Consider the following 17,893-nt stretch of genomic DNA (forward strand, 5'->3'; position numbering starts at 1 on the left):
TGATGTCTCTCACCTGTAAATCTGCACCTTTCCCCTAACCACTGTCCTGATGTTCCCTCTGGGGGACAGCCAGCTGCTTCAGACATTAAAAGTACACCAAGCTGCTCTCATGCCATCAAACCCACCAGTTTCTTGCCATTGTTCTGAGAGTAAAAGCCACACAGCCCTGTTCGGATTTCAAACTCCGCCCATCCCTCACTCCCAACTGAGTCTCTAACCTCATTACCTGCCATGATCTCACCAACCCAGCCCAACCTGTCTGTCTTCCATCCCTCAGACACAACATGGTTCCTCTTGTTCTGAGGCCTCCACAGCTTCCTGTCTTCTGTCTGTAAACACCTTAGCCATTCTATCAATCCCTTGGGCTATCTGCTCCTATAGTGGCTTCCTGCTGCCCAAGGGTGTAACTCCATTAAAGAAAAAAAAGAAACTGTGTTGTGGCTAGAGAGATAGTAAGATGGTAAAAAGTTATTCCACTTAACCAATCGACGATTCGACTCTGGGTTCAGTTCCCAGCACCCACAAGGTGGCTCATAACCACCTGTACTCCAGTTCCAGGATATCTGATACCCTCTCTGGCTTCTTTGGTCACAGGCATGCAAGTGATACACAGGCATATATGCAGGCAAACACTGACACATATAAAATAAAAATAAATCTGAAAGAAAAAGAAAGCTGTATTTCCTTAGGCACAGAAACAAACACGAAGGCTCAAGCGGAAGAACCATGAAATGAGACAGATGAACTCTTCATTAATTATGTAGGAAAGAAGGAAAAATATTTGCCTGGGCATCAAAGGCCACAGTTCTGGCCCTGATTATGGTTCTAATGAGCTCAGTGATTGTTGAGAAGCTGTTCCTTGCCGACAGTACAAGAATCTGCTCAGGCTAAGTATTTGAAGCTTTTTGGCCTCATCTAAGACACTGCCTTACAGTGTGCAGATTACCATGTGTTCAAAAACAGTGGGTGGTGGTCACAAGGCAGTGACATGGCTGCTCCCACAAGGACTGGCCTGACACAGTACAAACAGTAGGTTATCTAAGAACCCTATCCAGAGACTTGAACTCCAAAGATTCTGAAGCTGCAGGAGGACCAACCCTGGAAAAACGCCAGCACAACACTCAAACAGCAGAGATGATGGGAAATGAAGGTAGTATTAGCACTGTCTACTTGGGTTGGATGCTGAGACTTTGCTAGGCACCCAGGAAATTCCCCTTTACTCTATCTCTTTCACTGTTCTCCTGGTAAGAGTTTTGAATATTCTGTTTGTAAAGGAGAGAAAAGTAAGCTGTTTGTACCCATTGGCCTCACTTGATGCCTCCCCCAGCCCCCATCTATCAGCAACATGGCTAGGGTCTCTGCTACCCTTCCATACAATCAAGATCCAAACTACAAAGCCTGAAACAGGGAGCCTCTTGGCTCCCATAAAGCTGAGAAGCAAGCAACTCTATTTGAAACAACTCACTGGTGTCCACAGCAATGTAGTTTCTAACCGTGAAGTGTCTCCCCAAGTGTGTCAGTCTGGCTGAGCACGCATAGCTCCCACCATCCTCAGCAGCAATGTTGTCCACAAGAAGCATTCTTCTTAAAGGGCTGTACTTCTTCCCCGCTTTAATCTCTTCACAACCCTAAAGGCACACACACAAGAAGGGAATGAGTGCTGGCAAATTCTAGTCACTCTGTTAGCATTGCCCTATGAACTGTGGGAAACACGTCTATATTACTGTTTCTCAACCTGTGGGTCGCAGCCCCTTTGTGGTCACATATCAGATATTTATATTACACGTGATGTATAACAGTAGCAAAATTACAGTTATAGAGGAGCAGCAAAATAATTTTATGGTTGGAGGTCATCACAACATGAGTAACTGTATTCAAGGGTCATAACCATAGGAAGATTGAGAACCACTGCCCAATACCTACATAGTTACTTACAAACTAAATCCTAGATATTAACCATCTAACCAGAAGACAATGTATAATATAAATAGACAGACAAACAGAGATATAGATAGATAGATAGATAGATAGATAGATAGATAGATAGATAGATAGGTTTGATACATCATAGACAGACAGGATGACAGATAAACAGACAGAGATAGGTGACAGATATACACAATAGATAGATGGATGGATATATATATACATATATATGATAGATAGATAGATAGATAGATAGATAGATAGATAGCAGACAGACAGACAAATACATGGATGGATGAATGGATGAATGGATGGATGAACGGATGGACAGATAGTAGCTAGTAGGATAGTGAGATTAATGGACAAAAATATGGCGGTTACTGTGCTAGTCACATTGTCACTTTAATAAAAATGCTTGACATGAAGAGCTTAAAGAAGACAAGATTTAATGTACTTGTGACTTCAGAAGTTCTTCTCTGTCTCTCAGAGAAGTGTGGGGTGGGGCACAGGAAAACATAACATAGAGGCCAAGATTAGAAAGAATGACAGCACTAATCAGCCTTTTCTTTCGCCTATTTGTTTCATCTGGAGCACAGACTATGGGACGGTGCCACCCACATTCAGGGCAGGTATGTTCCTCTTATTAGTCTTCACTGGAAATACCCTGACAGACACACCCAGAGGTGTTCTTTAAATTCTTTGGCACTTCTTAGTCAATTCAAGTTGACACTCAACATAGAGAGGGAAAAGGAGTGTAGAGTCTCTCTCTCTCTCTCTCTCTCTCTCTCTCTCTCTCTCTCTCTCTCTGTGTGTGTGTGTGTGTGTGTGTGTGTTGTGTGTGTGTGTGTGTGTGTGTGTGTGTGTGAGAGAGAGAGAGAGAGAGAGAGAGAGAGAGAGAGAGAGAGAGAGAGAGAGATCTGTTTATTTCTATCTCAAGAAGGCTTGGTAAGGAATATTTTACATGCTAAAATGGGGGATATGAACACTAAGTCCAATAGAAGTTGGGAAGAATGAAACTTGTGTAGCTGCAAAGATTTTTATGGAGGAAGCTGCAGCTAAGGAATGTTCTCCACCTCAAGACCTGTCTCTCCCAGCAGACTCCCACCCCATGATGCCAAGCAGGTTTGCCAGGATCGAAAGCCCAAGTGAATTGGATAATGACTTTTTCAACCACACAAGAGACTCGACTTCTCACAGATGAGAGTTTGCTTTAAGAATCCAGTATATACCAACTAATTGGAGGTCTGAACGACAGAAAGAATCATACATCAGTCTATAATGACAACACTTCTTAGAACTTCAGGGCTCAAGCAACTACCAGTCATTAGTCTGTGTTGTGCCTTTCTCTCTTGTAATTCCAACAACCACAGAAAATGAGAGGCTCACATTTACATGTGTTGGAAGAGGCTCACATGCCCCTCCAGTGTGTCTGTTTATGTGTTGTGTGTCTGTGTCTGTGTGTGCTGTGTGTCTGTGTGTTTGTGATGTGGGTCTGTGTCTGTGTCTGTGTGTGCTGTGTGTCTGTGTGTTTGTGTTCTGTGTCTGTGTGTGTCTGTGTGAGTGTTGTTGTATGTGTGTGTCTGTTTGTGTTCTGTATGTGCCTGTGTGTGTCTTTGTGTGTTGTGTGTGTCTCTGTGTGTGTGAGTGTATATGTGTGTGTGTCTGTGCATGTGTGTCTGTATGTGTCTGTGTTGTGTGTGTCTGTGTGAGTGTGTCTGTGTGTGTGAGTGTATATTGTGTGAGTGTATATGTGTGTGTGTGTGTCTGAGTGTGTATGAGTGTGTTTGTGTGTTGTGCTGTGTGTAAACCATAGACACCAGGTGTTTCCCTCTGTATCTTTCCACCTTGTATTTTGAGACAGCACTGACTTGGCTGGGCTAGCTGGCCAGCAAGCCTCAAGGATCTGCCAGTCTCCTGTGCACCACCACACCTAGCTTTTTTTATATGTGTTCATGGGGAGCAAACAAGGTCCTCATGTTTTCAAGACAAACATCTTGCCAAGGGAGCCGCCTTCCATCCACCTTCTGTGCTCCAGTAGTAACTCACTGTCTCAAGCTAACCGCCTTCACCTCACACACCCGCTTCTGGGCTCTTGCTCAAACCTGTCTTGTCTTTTAAGGAGCTCCACAGTGAGACTACTTGGCTAGTTGAGTTTGTTTATCATTCAAATATTTGAGTTTCTATCTTTCCAGCACAGTGAGAGGCTTTGGCCATGCAGGAATTAGATGCATTTACTGTCCTCATGAAGATCACAATTTAAAAGTTAAAACAGATAAAATCCTAAATCAAAAAGCTAAAGTAACCAATTCAGTGTTACGTTTTCTCATCACTTAGTCACAGATGAATGAGTCCTAAATCTCCACCCCAGCAGAAGAGAGTAAATCTACTCTGCATGATCGATTCATAAATAATGCCAGAATGCTTATTTACAACAGACAACTTGTCGTCTTAAATTTCTTACACATTGCTCCAACTCTTAAAGGAAACTCTAGTTAGCATTTGACAATTGCTCACCAGTACATGGGATCAGCTATTAGGAATTGGGTGGATAAGGAATCACCCCTCACAATAAAAATGGCACTTTGAATTCAAGAGGCATTCAAATGAGTGTTGGGGAGTGTTAGTTATTTTCATAGTTAGGTATATCCTATAACATAGGGAAGTGATAAGACATAAATTTATGTGATACCTGGAGCTTAGATTATTTACAGTCGATATCTGTTAGACACATTAAAGCTACCCTTAGAGGTACCAAAACGTGTTTGTTACATTAATGGAAAAAAATTCAACACTCAACACTCAGATTGATTTGACCAAAAGCAAACTCATGTCTGAATTCTCCTTTCTGCCCTGTGTCTTCTCTCTATCTGTAGTTGGTGGTTTGGGGCTTATCTTTGGTTTGCTGTTGTATGAGTTTCACAGTCTACACCTTTGGGGTTTAGAGTCACAAAGCTTGAATTCATAGATTACAAAAAATTCTCTCCTGTATCCTTAACTGGAGAGTCTCTGGCTAGGCGCAATCTGTGCTGTGCTTCATGGTTGAGCAATCCTGATTCTGACTCATTGTTTCTCCCAATTATCTACATGAGCAATCACATTAACACTAACCTTGCTGTAGAAGAATCCTCCTGCCCCTTGCAGTGACTGGAAGTGCCATTTTCCCAATCTACTGAAGTGTACGAACTTTCTTCTGGTTTGATTTTTTTTTTTTTTAATTCCAGGGGGATATCTCATTATCAAGATTTAAAGTGTAAATAATAATAATAGCAGCCATTTATTGTTTTCCAGTTAGATTGATATGGAGATGCATTATTATGAAAATAGATCTCATTTCGAAGAGACTAGAACTTTTGTTGAACCATATAGCCAAGTTACTAATGCACCTTAAGATGTCTTAAGACGTATCCTAATGTCTCGCTGTGCACTAAGCCCAATTTCTAACCTACTTTAAGAGAATAACATAACAACCAACCTTACTTGCCTTGGATTTCCCATGTATCAGTCACAACATAAGTTAGTGCATATCTGTAATTTAAATTATGTACTATGCCTGTCTTTTGCTGCAAAGAACAATGTATGCATGTATTCATGTCATGGTAGTCAATCCTGAAAACATCAAATGGATGTAAAGAGATCTTATACACAAACATCTACCATAAATAGTGAGTACAACATACATATATAACTTAAAAATGGTATGTTTTTAAAACTGAGTGCCTTGGGGTCAGCTGGAGTCAGTGACTTAATCCCTTGTAAAACTCTGCTAAAATGTTGTGTAAAGTAGCCCTCACTTCTATCCCATGTGATGCTATAATGTTCAATAAATACAGAGAAAAACCCTTTGTTAGGGACACACAACAAGAGACAGTAAGTCACCAAATAGGTGCAGGTAGATACGGACACAAGGACAGATTCAGATTCAGCAACCGACAGAATAATGACAACCCCCAAACCTCAAACTAAGACAGACAGATGAACAGAAGATACGGGGAAAGAAGAAAATTCAATCTTGAGTTTGTGCTTGGTCAAGTTAATCCAAGGGTAAGTGTATTCTTTCTTCTATGTGAAACCAACACATTTTGCTACCTCTGAGGATATCTTTAATGCGTTTAATCAATGCAGGTTGTAAGTAATCTAAGCCCTAGGGGGACATGCAAATGTAGATCTCTTATCTACTCCTAGTTCACAGGATGATGCTGTGAAGATACTGTCATTCACCAGCACACATACTAACTCCTACTCCTGGCTCAGCAAGTACAGTATCTTTTTCAGACACAAAATATCCCAGGACATTCTAACTAATATACACTGAATGTAAAAGTCTCATGGAGGTGGAATCAGTGAGCAGACTGGAGTCTAATGGCCAGAAACAGTGGCAGAAGAATGAATATCTGAAACATTATCAGCAAGAGAAAAAGATGGTCACAGTGGTTTCTGAAGGTTAAAATGGGCCATTCCTGAAGACTAGGAGTTTAACAACAGTGCAGGGGACTTCCTCCATGTCTAGATAAGTTATGAAAATGACAATTACAAAATACAGAATGGGGCTGAGTAGCTGGCTCAGTAATGAAAGTGCTTGCTCTGGAAGCTTGGGGCCAGCAAAACCCAGCTAAAACCCAGGTGGGCGAGGCCACCACCTGTAATTCCAGCTTCAGAAGGCAGAGACAGGGAATCCACAGAGTTATTGTGCCAGCAAGGTTGGCCACATGGTTAAGATCTGGGTTTAATAAAAAGATTTTCCCTCAAGAGTAAGGCAGGAGAGCAAATGAGGATGAGTCTGGACAGACACCAACTTGTTACACACACTTACACACACGCCCACACATGCAAAAATACCCACAAATGCAAAATAGAAAAAGAAAAAAATTCTACAGAGAATTGAAAACTACAATAGCTAAACTCGAGTGAACTAATGGATTTAATAGATGGTTTTACACACCCAAGAATAAAAGGCAAACGTTGGAAAGCAGGCCAGGAAGAAATTCCCACTTAGGCAAATGAACACAAAATACTAGAACAGGAAAATGCATGTGAGAGTCAGAAAACACAATTTTTTTAAAAAGGGATTTAATATATATATTTAATTAGAGTTCCAAAGGAGACAAAAAATATAAGTTAAGAAAATACCAAAGTATTTTCTGGGCAGTGGTGGCGCATGCCTTTAATCCCAGCACTTGGGAGGCAGAGGCTGGTGGATTGCTGAGTTCGAGCCAGCCTGGTCTACAGAGTGAGTTCCAGGACAGCCAGGGCTATAAAGAGAAACCCTGTCTTGAAAAACAAAAGAAAGAAAGAAAGAAAGAAAGAAAGAAAGAAAGAAAGAAAGAAAGAAAGAAAGAAAGAAAGAAAGAAAGAAAAGAAGGAAAGAAAGAACCAAAGAAAGTAGTAACAATGGAGGAAAAAAAATATGCTATATTTCAAAAGATATTTGCAAAAGAGATGAGAAATGTCTATTGTAATTCACCAGAGTTATACTATTAAACTCCAAAGTCAAGGAGAATAATTATGAGGAGTTCAGCGATTCAGGCATACTACCTTCAAAGGGGGCAGAAAAACAGGAATAAGAAAGGTCCACAGAGCATGGAAAATACTGAAGACATTAAACATTTGCATGATGGCTTGAAAGTGCAGAGCAAAAACAAATGTCAAATCATAAAGAATAGTTTTTTAAAAATTCAGTAGGGCGAAATAAGAACATTTTCAGAAAATGAGATAATTCTCACTAAGAAAATTCATAAAGTTTCTAGGAGATGTTAGTTGGACACACATATATTATATACAGTCATTTCAAGAGTTGAAGAGTTGGCTCTGTGGTTAAGAGTTCAGAGCAGTTATTGCTGTTTCAGGGGACCTGGATCAGTTCCCAGCTCCCACACGTGGATACAACCATTTGTAGCCCCAGTTCCAGGAGATCTGATACGCTCTTCTGGTCTCTGTGGGTACTGCCTACAGTGCATACATTCATCCAGAACCCTGATACACATAAGCTGAAATTTAAAAATCTTAAAAAAAAAAAAAAAAGATTCAAGACACAAGTTTGGAGATATTAGCTAGACTACAGAAGAAGATAAAGTTAAATGTGTAGAGAAATTCTAAAAGAATTTGGATTAGCTATAGGAAGAATGTCCTTGGCGTTTGCATCATCAGAAAATTAAAATCAATAGCTACGGTGGCATGTAAGCTAAAATCCTGTGAGAGAGAGTTTAATATTCTAAAGTCCTTTATGTCCTCAGAAGATGATAAAATACCATTCTATATAAAACTGCAATAATTCAAGATTGACTGTGGATGAAGTTAGCAGCCAATAACTGTTGAAGATGTCCACCATGAAATTCATAAAATTTAAACTGAATACTAAATGCTTGATTCAGAGGAACAGTAAGGAAAAGGTAGGAAGTGAGTTCCGAACCAGACGATGGATGAGAACCAGCAGCAAAGGGGTTCAAAGGTCAGAGGGAAAATATGTTGAGTGAAGAATTCCAGCCTAGAGCTTTTAAAGACCTAAATACCTGCTACTTAAAATATAGATATGTCCCAAGATTACACAAAACCAAAGAAACAAGTAAAGGTAAAAGTATAAGAAAGAAAAAAAAAGATTCAGCATCCCACCATCTACGACAAGAAAACTGGTGTTACTGTGTTAGTACCAAAGGGAAATAAACTTCAAGAAAAATGTAAAAGGCACACCTCAGAAGCTCAATGCACCAGGAAGCCAGAGTAACTTAAAATAACGCCTCAAAAGCATAGTGCAGACATTAATAAAGTCAGATATATAGCAGAATGAGTAGCCACACTAATTGATGTTAACACTTTTCCCTCACTGGCTTGCATAACACAATCCACAGGCACAACTTTCAGTGTTTACATTCTCTTCAGTACGTAAGATACATTTACAGAGGTTGAATATTTGCTGGTCCAAAACTCCAGCCTCAAATTTCAAAGTTATGAGACTATTTGGAATGTGTTCTCTGTCACACTGCCTACCGTCACAAACAGGAAAGTTACTTTTAAAAATACCCAAATGCTGCTACATTTGCAAATGAAGAAGTCCTTTGCCTTCAAAAACTTGTAGAATCAAAGAAGCAATTACAAGGAAAATAGGAATGACCTGAATGGGGATCTTTTGGAATGATAGATCAAAACCTGCAGAGGTCTACCAAGATGCTGCTTGGAAGGAATCCACTACCTTAAATCTATATATCAGAAACTCAAGTTTAATGAGAAAACAGTCTATATCACAATGGTCATAAAATAATAGCAAATTAAAACCAAAAGTCAAATAGAGGGGTAAGGAGAACCAGACAAGAACAAAAAAAGGATGACGCAAACAAATAAACTAATAAAAGAGGGTTTATAAGATATGCAATTAATACTTCCACAACATCAATAAGATTGACAAACTCCTGGAAAGAGTAATGAACTAAGAAACAAGACAGGAAGTAGAGCTGCAAGACAGGAAGAGAAGCTACAAACACTGAAAGCTAATAACGAGCATTATTACTAAAGCAAAATGGAAGTATACTTTAATAGCATCATCTTAATATATCAAAATCAAGCTGTCTAAATGAGCACAGCATGTTAACTCTGACAGAGATAGAACTGGGTAGGATAACCAGTTCTTCAGCTATTGCAGACAACTGTGTATGTCACAGAAAACCTGTCCAAGAGAAAGTCCAAGTCTGGAGTGATGTCACTTCTAAACTCCATATGTGTGTAACAGAAGAGCTAATGGGTTAAAAGAGCTTTCTAGAATAAAGAAAACTGAAGTTCCAGTCTACTTACTTTACCAAGCTAAATTGTCCGTGTGTGAAAAATCTGGCATAGATGTATCATAGAGAATGAGAGCTCAGAACAGCATCATTCATGATACAAAAACAAAAGGCTCCCCCACAAAAAATTTCTAGCAAATGGTCCCCATAAGTTTATATGTGAATACATGGCCCCCAGTTGCTGGGATTATTTGGGAAAGATTAGGAAGTGTGGCCTTGGATGAGGTGTGTCATGGATGGGCTCAGAGATTTCAAAAGCCTGTGCTTTCTCAGTGAGCTCTCTCTCTCTCTCTCTCTCTCTCTCTCTCTCTCTCTCTATATATATATATATATATATATATATATATATATATATATATATATCATGCTTGGGGTCAAATGTGGGCTCTCAGCTACTTCTCTACCATCATATGAGCCAGCTTCAATACTTCCCGCCATGATGGACTCACCCTCTATAAAATGTAAGCTCCAATTAAATACTTTGTTTTATAAGTTGCCTTGGTCATGGTGTCTCTTCACAGCAATAGAAAAGTAACCAAGGCATTATCCAATACATTAAACGAGTAAAAAAGAAAAATTACATGAAAAGTCAAGAATAAATTTTTTAAATTTAGCATGGACTCATAACAAAAAATAAATAAATAAAGACAACAATGGAAAATTCCCTAGCCTGATAAGGGCATTGGATAAAATCTTAAATATCCTAATATCATAATGGAGGGGGAGGTATTGTTGAAAGCTTTCCCTTTAGTATAATGATGCAAAAGCACTGTTATTACTACTTCTGGGGTGTCATTTAGAGCAACATGGTCTTGCTGGAGGGATGGTAACTCCTGAGGTATTCTACCTGTAAAATGTGGGAGGAAGGAGACACAAGAGGAACACATAGAAAACAGATGAATTAAAGCTGTTTAGTCTGGAACCCTGATTGTGTATGTGGGAAACCCTAAATAATCAGTACACACATTGGATGAAGCAAATGAACTCACCAAGGTTGCTAGATAGAAGGTCAATGTACAAAAAAAAAATTGTGTTTTCCCATAGCAGCGACAAACATAATAGGAAAACACAACCACAAGGAGACAGTAGTAGCAGTAAACATCACTTCCCCAAGAATAAACTTAACACTAGTAATGTGTGTACACAGGAGTAATTTTAAATGGGAGAGAATGATATGTCATAACTTGAAAGACTCAAATTTGTAAAAGCTATCAATCTTTGACAGGTTTACGGATACCACTATTTAATTAAAATCTAAAATAGTATACAGTTTGAGCAGGTTATATTTAAGAATATATGTATATACATATTCATATGCATACATATATGCATGCAATAGCAATTAATGAAGGAAGAGACCATGAGTTTGAGGAAGAGCAAGAATGTTAAATAGCCAAATTTGTAAGGAAGAAAGGGAGAAAATGCAGTAATTATATTAATCTTAATTTTTTTAATTAAAAATACCTGAAACATTATTTTGTGAAAGTGAATGCATTGATGTTAAAATCCATATAAGAACATAAAGTACTGCAGACGACAAGAATTCAAAGGAGAATTCGGAAAGGAATCCTGCCATATCACCAACACGGTGTCCAGCAACAGTAGAGCTAAGTTTTAGAAAGCTTGCTATATAAAAGTGAGCAATTTGGTTATGAAATTGTGTACGTGTGCAGAGGAATTATTACTCTCCATCACAGGAGAATTGTAGGGCTAGAGGGTTTGTAGACAACTTTCAAGACCACACTATTGTCACAATAAGTAAAAGGTTAAACAGAGCACGCCATACAACAAAGTGCTCAGAAACAGAGCTACACACAAGTATCAGTCTGACTAAAGTCATAGCTGGCATACATAGTGAGGAAGAAAAGACAGGTGAACCATGAATCCACATAGAGGAAAATTAAATTAAATGTGGCCCCAACTAACACTATGCACTTAAAAGAAAAAGAATTCAACAAAGGACTGATGATAAAGCATATCAGTGAAGATGCTCGAACTCAAGCCTGGGGATGATCCTCAGGATTTCACATGATGCAGAGCAAATACTGAGCCACACAATTTGCCCTGACTTCTCCATGCATGCCATGGCAGGCAGGAGTACACAAACACACACAGTCATGCAATCACCAACGAGCCAACTCAAGAGGCACCAACACTATCAGTCATCAGCAAATGTAACACAGACAAAATGGAACAGTCTCTCCTCTGAAAAGCCAATACTACAGGGAACAAGGTCGCAGGGAGATGGGCAGTAGGGAGCTGGGCTACAGGGAGCTCAGCACAAAGCCCTTTCTCAGGCTTCATTCCCAGCACTGAAGAATGAAGGGAGAGAAGGGAGAGCCGGTTAACCACATCCTTCCCTATCAGATACAGAAACGTCAGGATGCTAGCACTGACCATATTCTTTATGACCCAACTGCTTCGTTCTTTTGCAGAACGTTCTACAAGAATCTAAGCATGTGGGACCCAAATGGTGTGCCCAAGAACTGGTGTGCCCAAGAACTGGTGTGCCCAAGAACTGGTGTGCCCAAGAACTGGTGTGCCCAAGAACTGGTGTGCACAAGAACTGGTGTGCCCAAGAACTGGTGTGCACAAGAAATGGTGTGCTCAAGAAATGGTGTGCACATGAAGTGGTGTGCACAAGAAATGGTGTGCACATGAAGTGGTGTGCACAAGAAGGCTCCCACCAGCTTCTAACTGGAAACAGCTCGACACTCTGATGGTAATAGTGAAGTACTACAGAATAATTCAAGTGGACGATTGACCTGAAAGTACGGACTGTAGTGTGGATGTTTCTCACAGGTTTATTATTGGTCCAAAGAGGCTAACTACAAAATACTACACACAGATAATTCCAATATGAACTTCAGAAACAAGAAGAACTACTGTGAGATCCTCTGAATTAGGAAAGTAGTGATCTGGTGATCCGGTGATCCTGGGCATGAGCAAGGCACAGGGTTTGGTGGGTGACTGGGTGACTGGTTGGTTGGTTGGTTGGTTGGTTGGTTGGTTGGTTGGTTGGTTAGTTTTACAGTTACAGAGGCAGTGTTTGGAGCTATTGGTAATAGTTAATCTAGACCTTCGTGGTAAGTGCAATTAAATATGTATTCACTTTCTCACGACCCTTGTCTACCTGTAGGTCATTCATCTATTTTCTACATATATATGTTAAGCTTCAATAAAAATATTTTAATGCATTTCAGTTGGTTCCCAGGACCCTAAAGAAATGTGTAAAGGACAGTCCTACTGGGTTGAACTAATATAAGGTTTTGGAAGCAATTTGTGACATCAGTGGAACCCTGAATTATCTATTTGCATCTTTAGAACCTGGCAGTTCTAGGGGTGGTGATCAAGCACCCTTGAGAACCTCACACTATCAAAGATGCACAAGACAGGTGTAAGGATGCTCCTGTCCACACTCCACACAGGGAGGCAAAGAGTACGAACACGTAGCTGATGGAGTTGATCACAAAGAGCCAAGCAGGCTTTCTGAGAAGACGGACGGCTTCATCTTGAAGAACGAGCTGCTCATGCAAAGGTGCTTATACCAGATTAGGGAGATAGAGGGTGAGAGAGTCTATACTCTGTGATGAGGACCAAACTCGATCTCCTCTGCAGAAGTAGACAGACAAGAGAAGAGATGATAATTTGGCACTGTGGATGAAACCTTCAAGGACATGTGTCATTCCCTAGGAAACAAAATTCTACCAAAATTCAACACAGGAAAAAGTAAGACGTTTGAATAATCCTGCACCACAGACAAAATGGGGGATGGGATCAAGACCCACAAAGCAGCAATGGTTCTCAACCTGGGGGTCACGACCCCCACAGGGGTCCCATATCAGACATTTATGTTACAGTTCGTAATAGTAACAAAACTACAGTTGTGAAGTAGCAATGAACATGATTATATGGTTGGGGAGTCACCACAATGTGAGGAACTGTGTTGAAGGGTCACAGTGTTAGGAAGGCTGCCACAAAGGAAAGTCAAGGCTGGGCTGGGACGAGGGAGCTGAGCTGCAGTGTCTAGCTGTGCCTTGTGGAAACAAAGCCAGGTACAAGTGAAAACAGGATGAAGAAAAAGGAGCGTGGGAAACTCTGTTCACATTTCAAAGGGGAACAGCTAAGATACAACTGAGTTTTCAAATGCAGCGTTATAGGAAGCTGTGTGTGACAGAAGTCAATAGCGGCTGCTGTTGCTAGAGACAAGGTCTAGTGAGTAACCAAGCAAAGATGGCAGGAGTTTTTCTCAGGCATGAATTTGTGTAATTTGTAATTTGCAAAGAAGGGACCTCAGAGCCATTCTAACAAACCAAGGTGAATAACAAAAAGACAACAGGAGCTTGCAAAATGGATACTTGTGAGTATAGAGAAGATGCAACAATATTGCCAAACAATAACAACCAAGTTTAAAGCAATTATCAGGATTATTACCACCTGTCTCAGGAGCACCAACTATATACCAAACCTGCCCTGAAGGATTCTATTTACCCTTGGGGGAAAGTGGGTTTTATATAAGAGGAGGAAACATTATCAAGAGAGGATTTCATTGTTGTTTTGTTTTGTTTTGTTTTGTTTTACCTTATACCACTTGATTGAATCCAGAACACAACTGTCTGGGAAGTAGAGATGACACACCAGATTGCCCGATTTTCCTATGAATAACGTTTGCTGGAATTCATCTAATGAATTTATGGGACTCTCCTCCATGGAAGAGTCACACCAGTGTTTTTTGAAAACGGTTAGGTTCACAGCTATTCGGTAGCAGCTGTGGGCATTCCTGTAAAGCAAAAAAATAAGCAAAGCTACAATGAAGCACAGCAGGACACAGCCAATGAACCCGGCACCATACAAACCCTCTGCCTCATATGAAGTAAAGAGTAACCCACAAACCATGCATTACCTAAGGATAAGTTGTATTTATGCAGGGTAGACACTGGCATCTTATTTAGCATGACCCAGGAGGGGCTGAGGGTCACCATGAACCTCTTGGCTTCAAAAGTCACCTACACTTACTCACAAAGACACATCTGATAAACCAAACAATTGGTGAAATACAAAAGAACTGCCTGTATCCCTTAAAACTATTGACAGCATAAACTCTAAAGGCTGAGAGTTGCTGCAGATTAACAGAGATTAAAGGCGTATGGAAAACAGCCAATTTACAGGTGGAAAAACCAAGAATTAGAACATAATATATTGTTGTCAGTCAAGCTTGTGTGGAAAGTCACAGAATTATAATTCTCTGGCTGAATGTGTTTTATAAGTGGGTTTTACTGAAGTCTTGAAAATCTTTATAAACTGAAAAGGAGGAGCGGGGAACGGGGAGGACTAGAGAGAGGCAGAGTGAGACAGAGTCAGGGAAAGAAAGAAAGACAGACAGACAGATAGACAGGGAGAAAGAAGTGCCTTTGGTGGGACATGTATTTTCCAGTAGACTCTAGTACCCTCCAAGCAAAATTGTCTTCCATGGAAATAGTTCAGTAGCCCACCGTCACTGAGAAACATTACCTCTGGCACAAGGATTCATGTGGACTCTAAAATATCTTCCGGATTTGCTAGCTTTTAAATGTCTGCTTTAAGCAGATTCCTTATCAAAAGTGTTTGAATGATCCATTTGGGTCTGGATCAGCCAGTTTTCCAAAAACATTAGGCATCTTCAGAAAGGGCAACAGTCGTATTGATAAACACACCCTGCAAGCTAGACTGGGCTAAAACTTCATTTTAATGAAAAGATGATGCAATTTGTACTCCAAAAATTATTTCTAAAACTGTTCTGCTTTTTCAAATGTGAAGTCATCTCCTACCAGTTTGAGGCTGTCCCGCATTTGTGTATTTGCTGGTTGTGGTGGTTCACGTCTGTCATTTCAGTACTTTAGAAAGCAGTTGGAAACTAGGCTAGGCTCTATAACAAGTCTCCAAAATAAAGGGCAATAATACCCATTTTCTTAAAAAGTTGTATTTAGAAACTGAAAGGGAGACATGGGAATTAGTTCTACTTTAAATGAAGGACTTACCTTATAACACACTGGTAGATGCCTGAGTCCTCCAGTGCCAACGGAAGAAACAAAAGCCAGGTCTGCTCCTGATGAATTCTAAGGTGTCTGTTGTTGGATATTGGGCTGTGGCTGGGTGTTTTGTACCATGTTCGATTTACTGCCCCATTTGTTTCTGAGGAGCATGTGCAGTTGAAAGCAAAAGGTTGGCCCTCTGAAATAATCTCATTGTACATACAGATGTCCTTACATGTATCTAGGGAAGGAAAGGAAATAAAATAAAATACGACAGAAAACTGGAGTCGTTATTCTTTTAGAAAATATTTTGCTCTGGTCAATGTGGAATTGTATTTAGGGGTTTGTTTATTTTGGGCGTTTGCCCAAACTTGCCCAGTCACTCAGAAGCATAATGCTAAGATCTTCAAACGTATATCCCGACAAGGCTTCCCCAGACCCCTCTGCAGAAACACGGTCCCTGTGTCTGTATCTGTCCACTCTTCTGCCCTTAGTCTCTGTCTCAGCACAGAACCAACCTGCTCATTTTCCGGCCTATGCTTGCTGTCAGATGAATCCTCGTTCCACGGTGCTTGGTTTTAAAGACAGCTTCCCTTTTAAGCCCATTTCTACCAAGTTAGGTTTTCTTAGAAACTTGTACTCTCTGGTAGCTTTGGACCATAAAATAAGCCTTTATATGAAATAGATGCAACTAGTAACCCGTCCATTTAAGCATTGGAACCGAGTTCACTCGAGTGTTTGCAGACTTCTTTCTCTGTATCACCTAACTTAGTCCAAAGTTCCAAGGTGACATTTGGAGGTTGAGCCTCCAAGAAGTTGGGAATGAGCTTGTCCTGTTCCTCCCTCCTCTCCTTCCCCTCCCCCACCCGCCATTTTTTGACCATCTGCCAGATCATCTGGAGGAAAGAGTAACTAGCAATGTTGGGGCTCAGTTGAAAGTGAGCCAGGGGTATGGAGATGAATGTCAAAGGATGCTGCTAGCAAGGCAACAGGACTCTGAGGTGCAAGAACTCACAGACCCTCAGAACTTACCTGCTGCCACAAAAAGTGGAAGAGCGAAAGACACCCCACAGAAGAGCAAAGATGTCATCCCCATTTTGGGCTACATAGGGAAAAGAAGACAATGGCAGAAGTAAGGGATGCGGTAAGGCTAAACACTTTCCCGTACACAGTGGGGCTCGGATTTCCAAGAACTCAGAATGTCAGTCCCAATCCAAATCACTGGCCTTTCCCTCTTCGTGGGGAGCCCTCCTCATCGGCCTTGCCTTTCCAAGGCTGGCCTCTCCCCACCCCCTCTCCATTCTACTTTTCTGCACCAGACCTTCAGAAGCCAGGAAACTCAGACTGGCCTGTGAAGGGGACTGGTGGGAGTTGGGGGACAGGGCCAGATATGCTGGCACTTGGATCAAGCCAGGGCCAGGAGATCGTACCACAGCTGGAGCAGGCTATGGACCCGCCCAGAGTGCGTCTGGGACCCTGAAATCCCAGATGCCCGCTGGCTGAGCAGTGAGTGCAGGCTCCTGGGAAGGGAAAGGGCAAGCAGGAATCCCAGAGTTTGACCCACGTCCCAGCCCACTTTCCTTGACAGTCGCCTAGTTGCCCCAGTGGCGATCGCTAGCTCCCTCTGCTCTCCCCTAGCAATGAAGCTGCTCCGGGATTGCTCCACTTCCCTTTGGTGTCTCAGAGCTCGGTGGAACTGAGCGGGAATCCCGCTGGGGACCGGATCCCAGTCGGTCAACTGCATTCCGCAGCCTGGGCATTGCCTCTTGGCCGCGGGCGGAGCAGACTCACCTTCCCCAAGTGGAGGACAGAAAGAACCCGTCCTTAGAAAGTCGGTCAGTCTTTTCTTTTTTTCTTTTCTTTCTTTCTTTTTCTTTTTTCTTTTTTGCCTGATCCCAGGCTGACACGTTCATCTATCAGGAATGTCGGCTTAAATATGCCCCAGATCATCGCTTTAAAATTATCATTTCCTTTCCAAACACTATTTGAGCTGTTCTTACATGCCCAGCACTGCCCTAATATGGACTATTCCAGATGTGGAAGCCATTCCACATGGCTTCTGAGAAAAGGCATTAACTCCATCCACACGCCACACCCCAAACCCCATCCCCCATGCCCCATCCCCCATCCCTGTCGTCGTGCCAGATCTTCGGTAAAGTGAACTCCAGAGCACAGCACCGATGCAGTCTA

General features: G+C 41.2%; 1 protein-coding gene across 2 annotated transcripts in view; it reads right to left on the reverse strand.

Annotated features, from left to right (window-relative positions):
- Positions 1-17,893, reverse strand: part of Il1rl2 (interleukin 1 receptor like 2) — a 40,135-nt gene that overhangs the window by 21,369 nt on the left and 873 nt on the right. Inside the window, exons 1-5 of one of the 2 annotated variants that reach the window (XM_034521540.2) lie at positions 17,495-17,804; positions 16,736-16,805; positions 15,710-15,944; positions 14,274-14,472; positions 1,466-1,628 (exon numbers count right to left, since the gene is read on the reverse strand). In XM_034521540.2, the coding sequence (XP_034377431.1) occupies positions 1,466-1,628; positions 14,274-14,472; positions 15,710-15,944; positions 16,736-16,799 (661 nt within the window). In that variant the 5' untranslated portion in view covers positions 16,800-16,805; positions 17,495-17,804. Of the gene's footprint in view, positions 1-1,465; positions 1,629-14,273; positions 14,473-15,709; positions 15,945-16,735; positions 16,806-17,494; positions 17,805-17,893 lie in introns of those variants that run through there. The other variant, XM_034521539.2, reaches the window with a different exon arrangement.

Source organism: Arvicanthis niloticus, chromosome 17 (genome assembly GCF_011762505.2).
Source record: "Arvicanthis niloticus isolate mArvNil1 chromosome 17, mArvNil1.pat.X, whole genome shotgun sequence".
NCBI lineage: Eukaryota > Metazoa > Chordata > Mammalia > Rodentia > Muridae > Arvicanthis > Arvicanthis niloticus.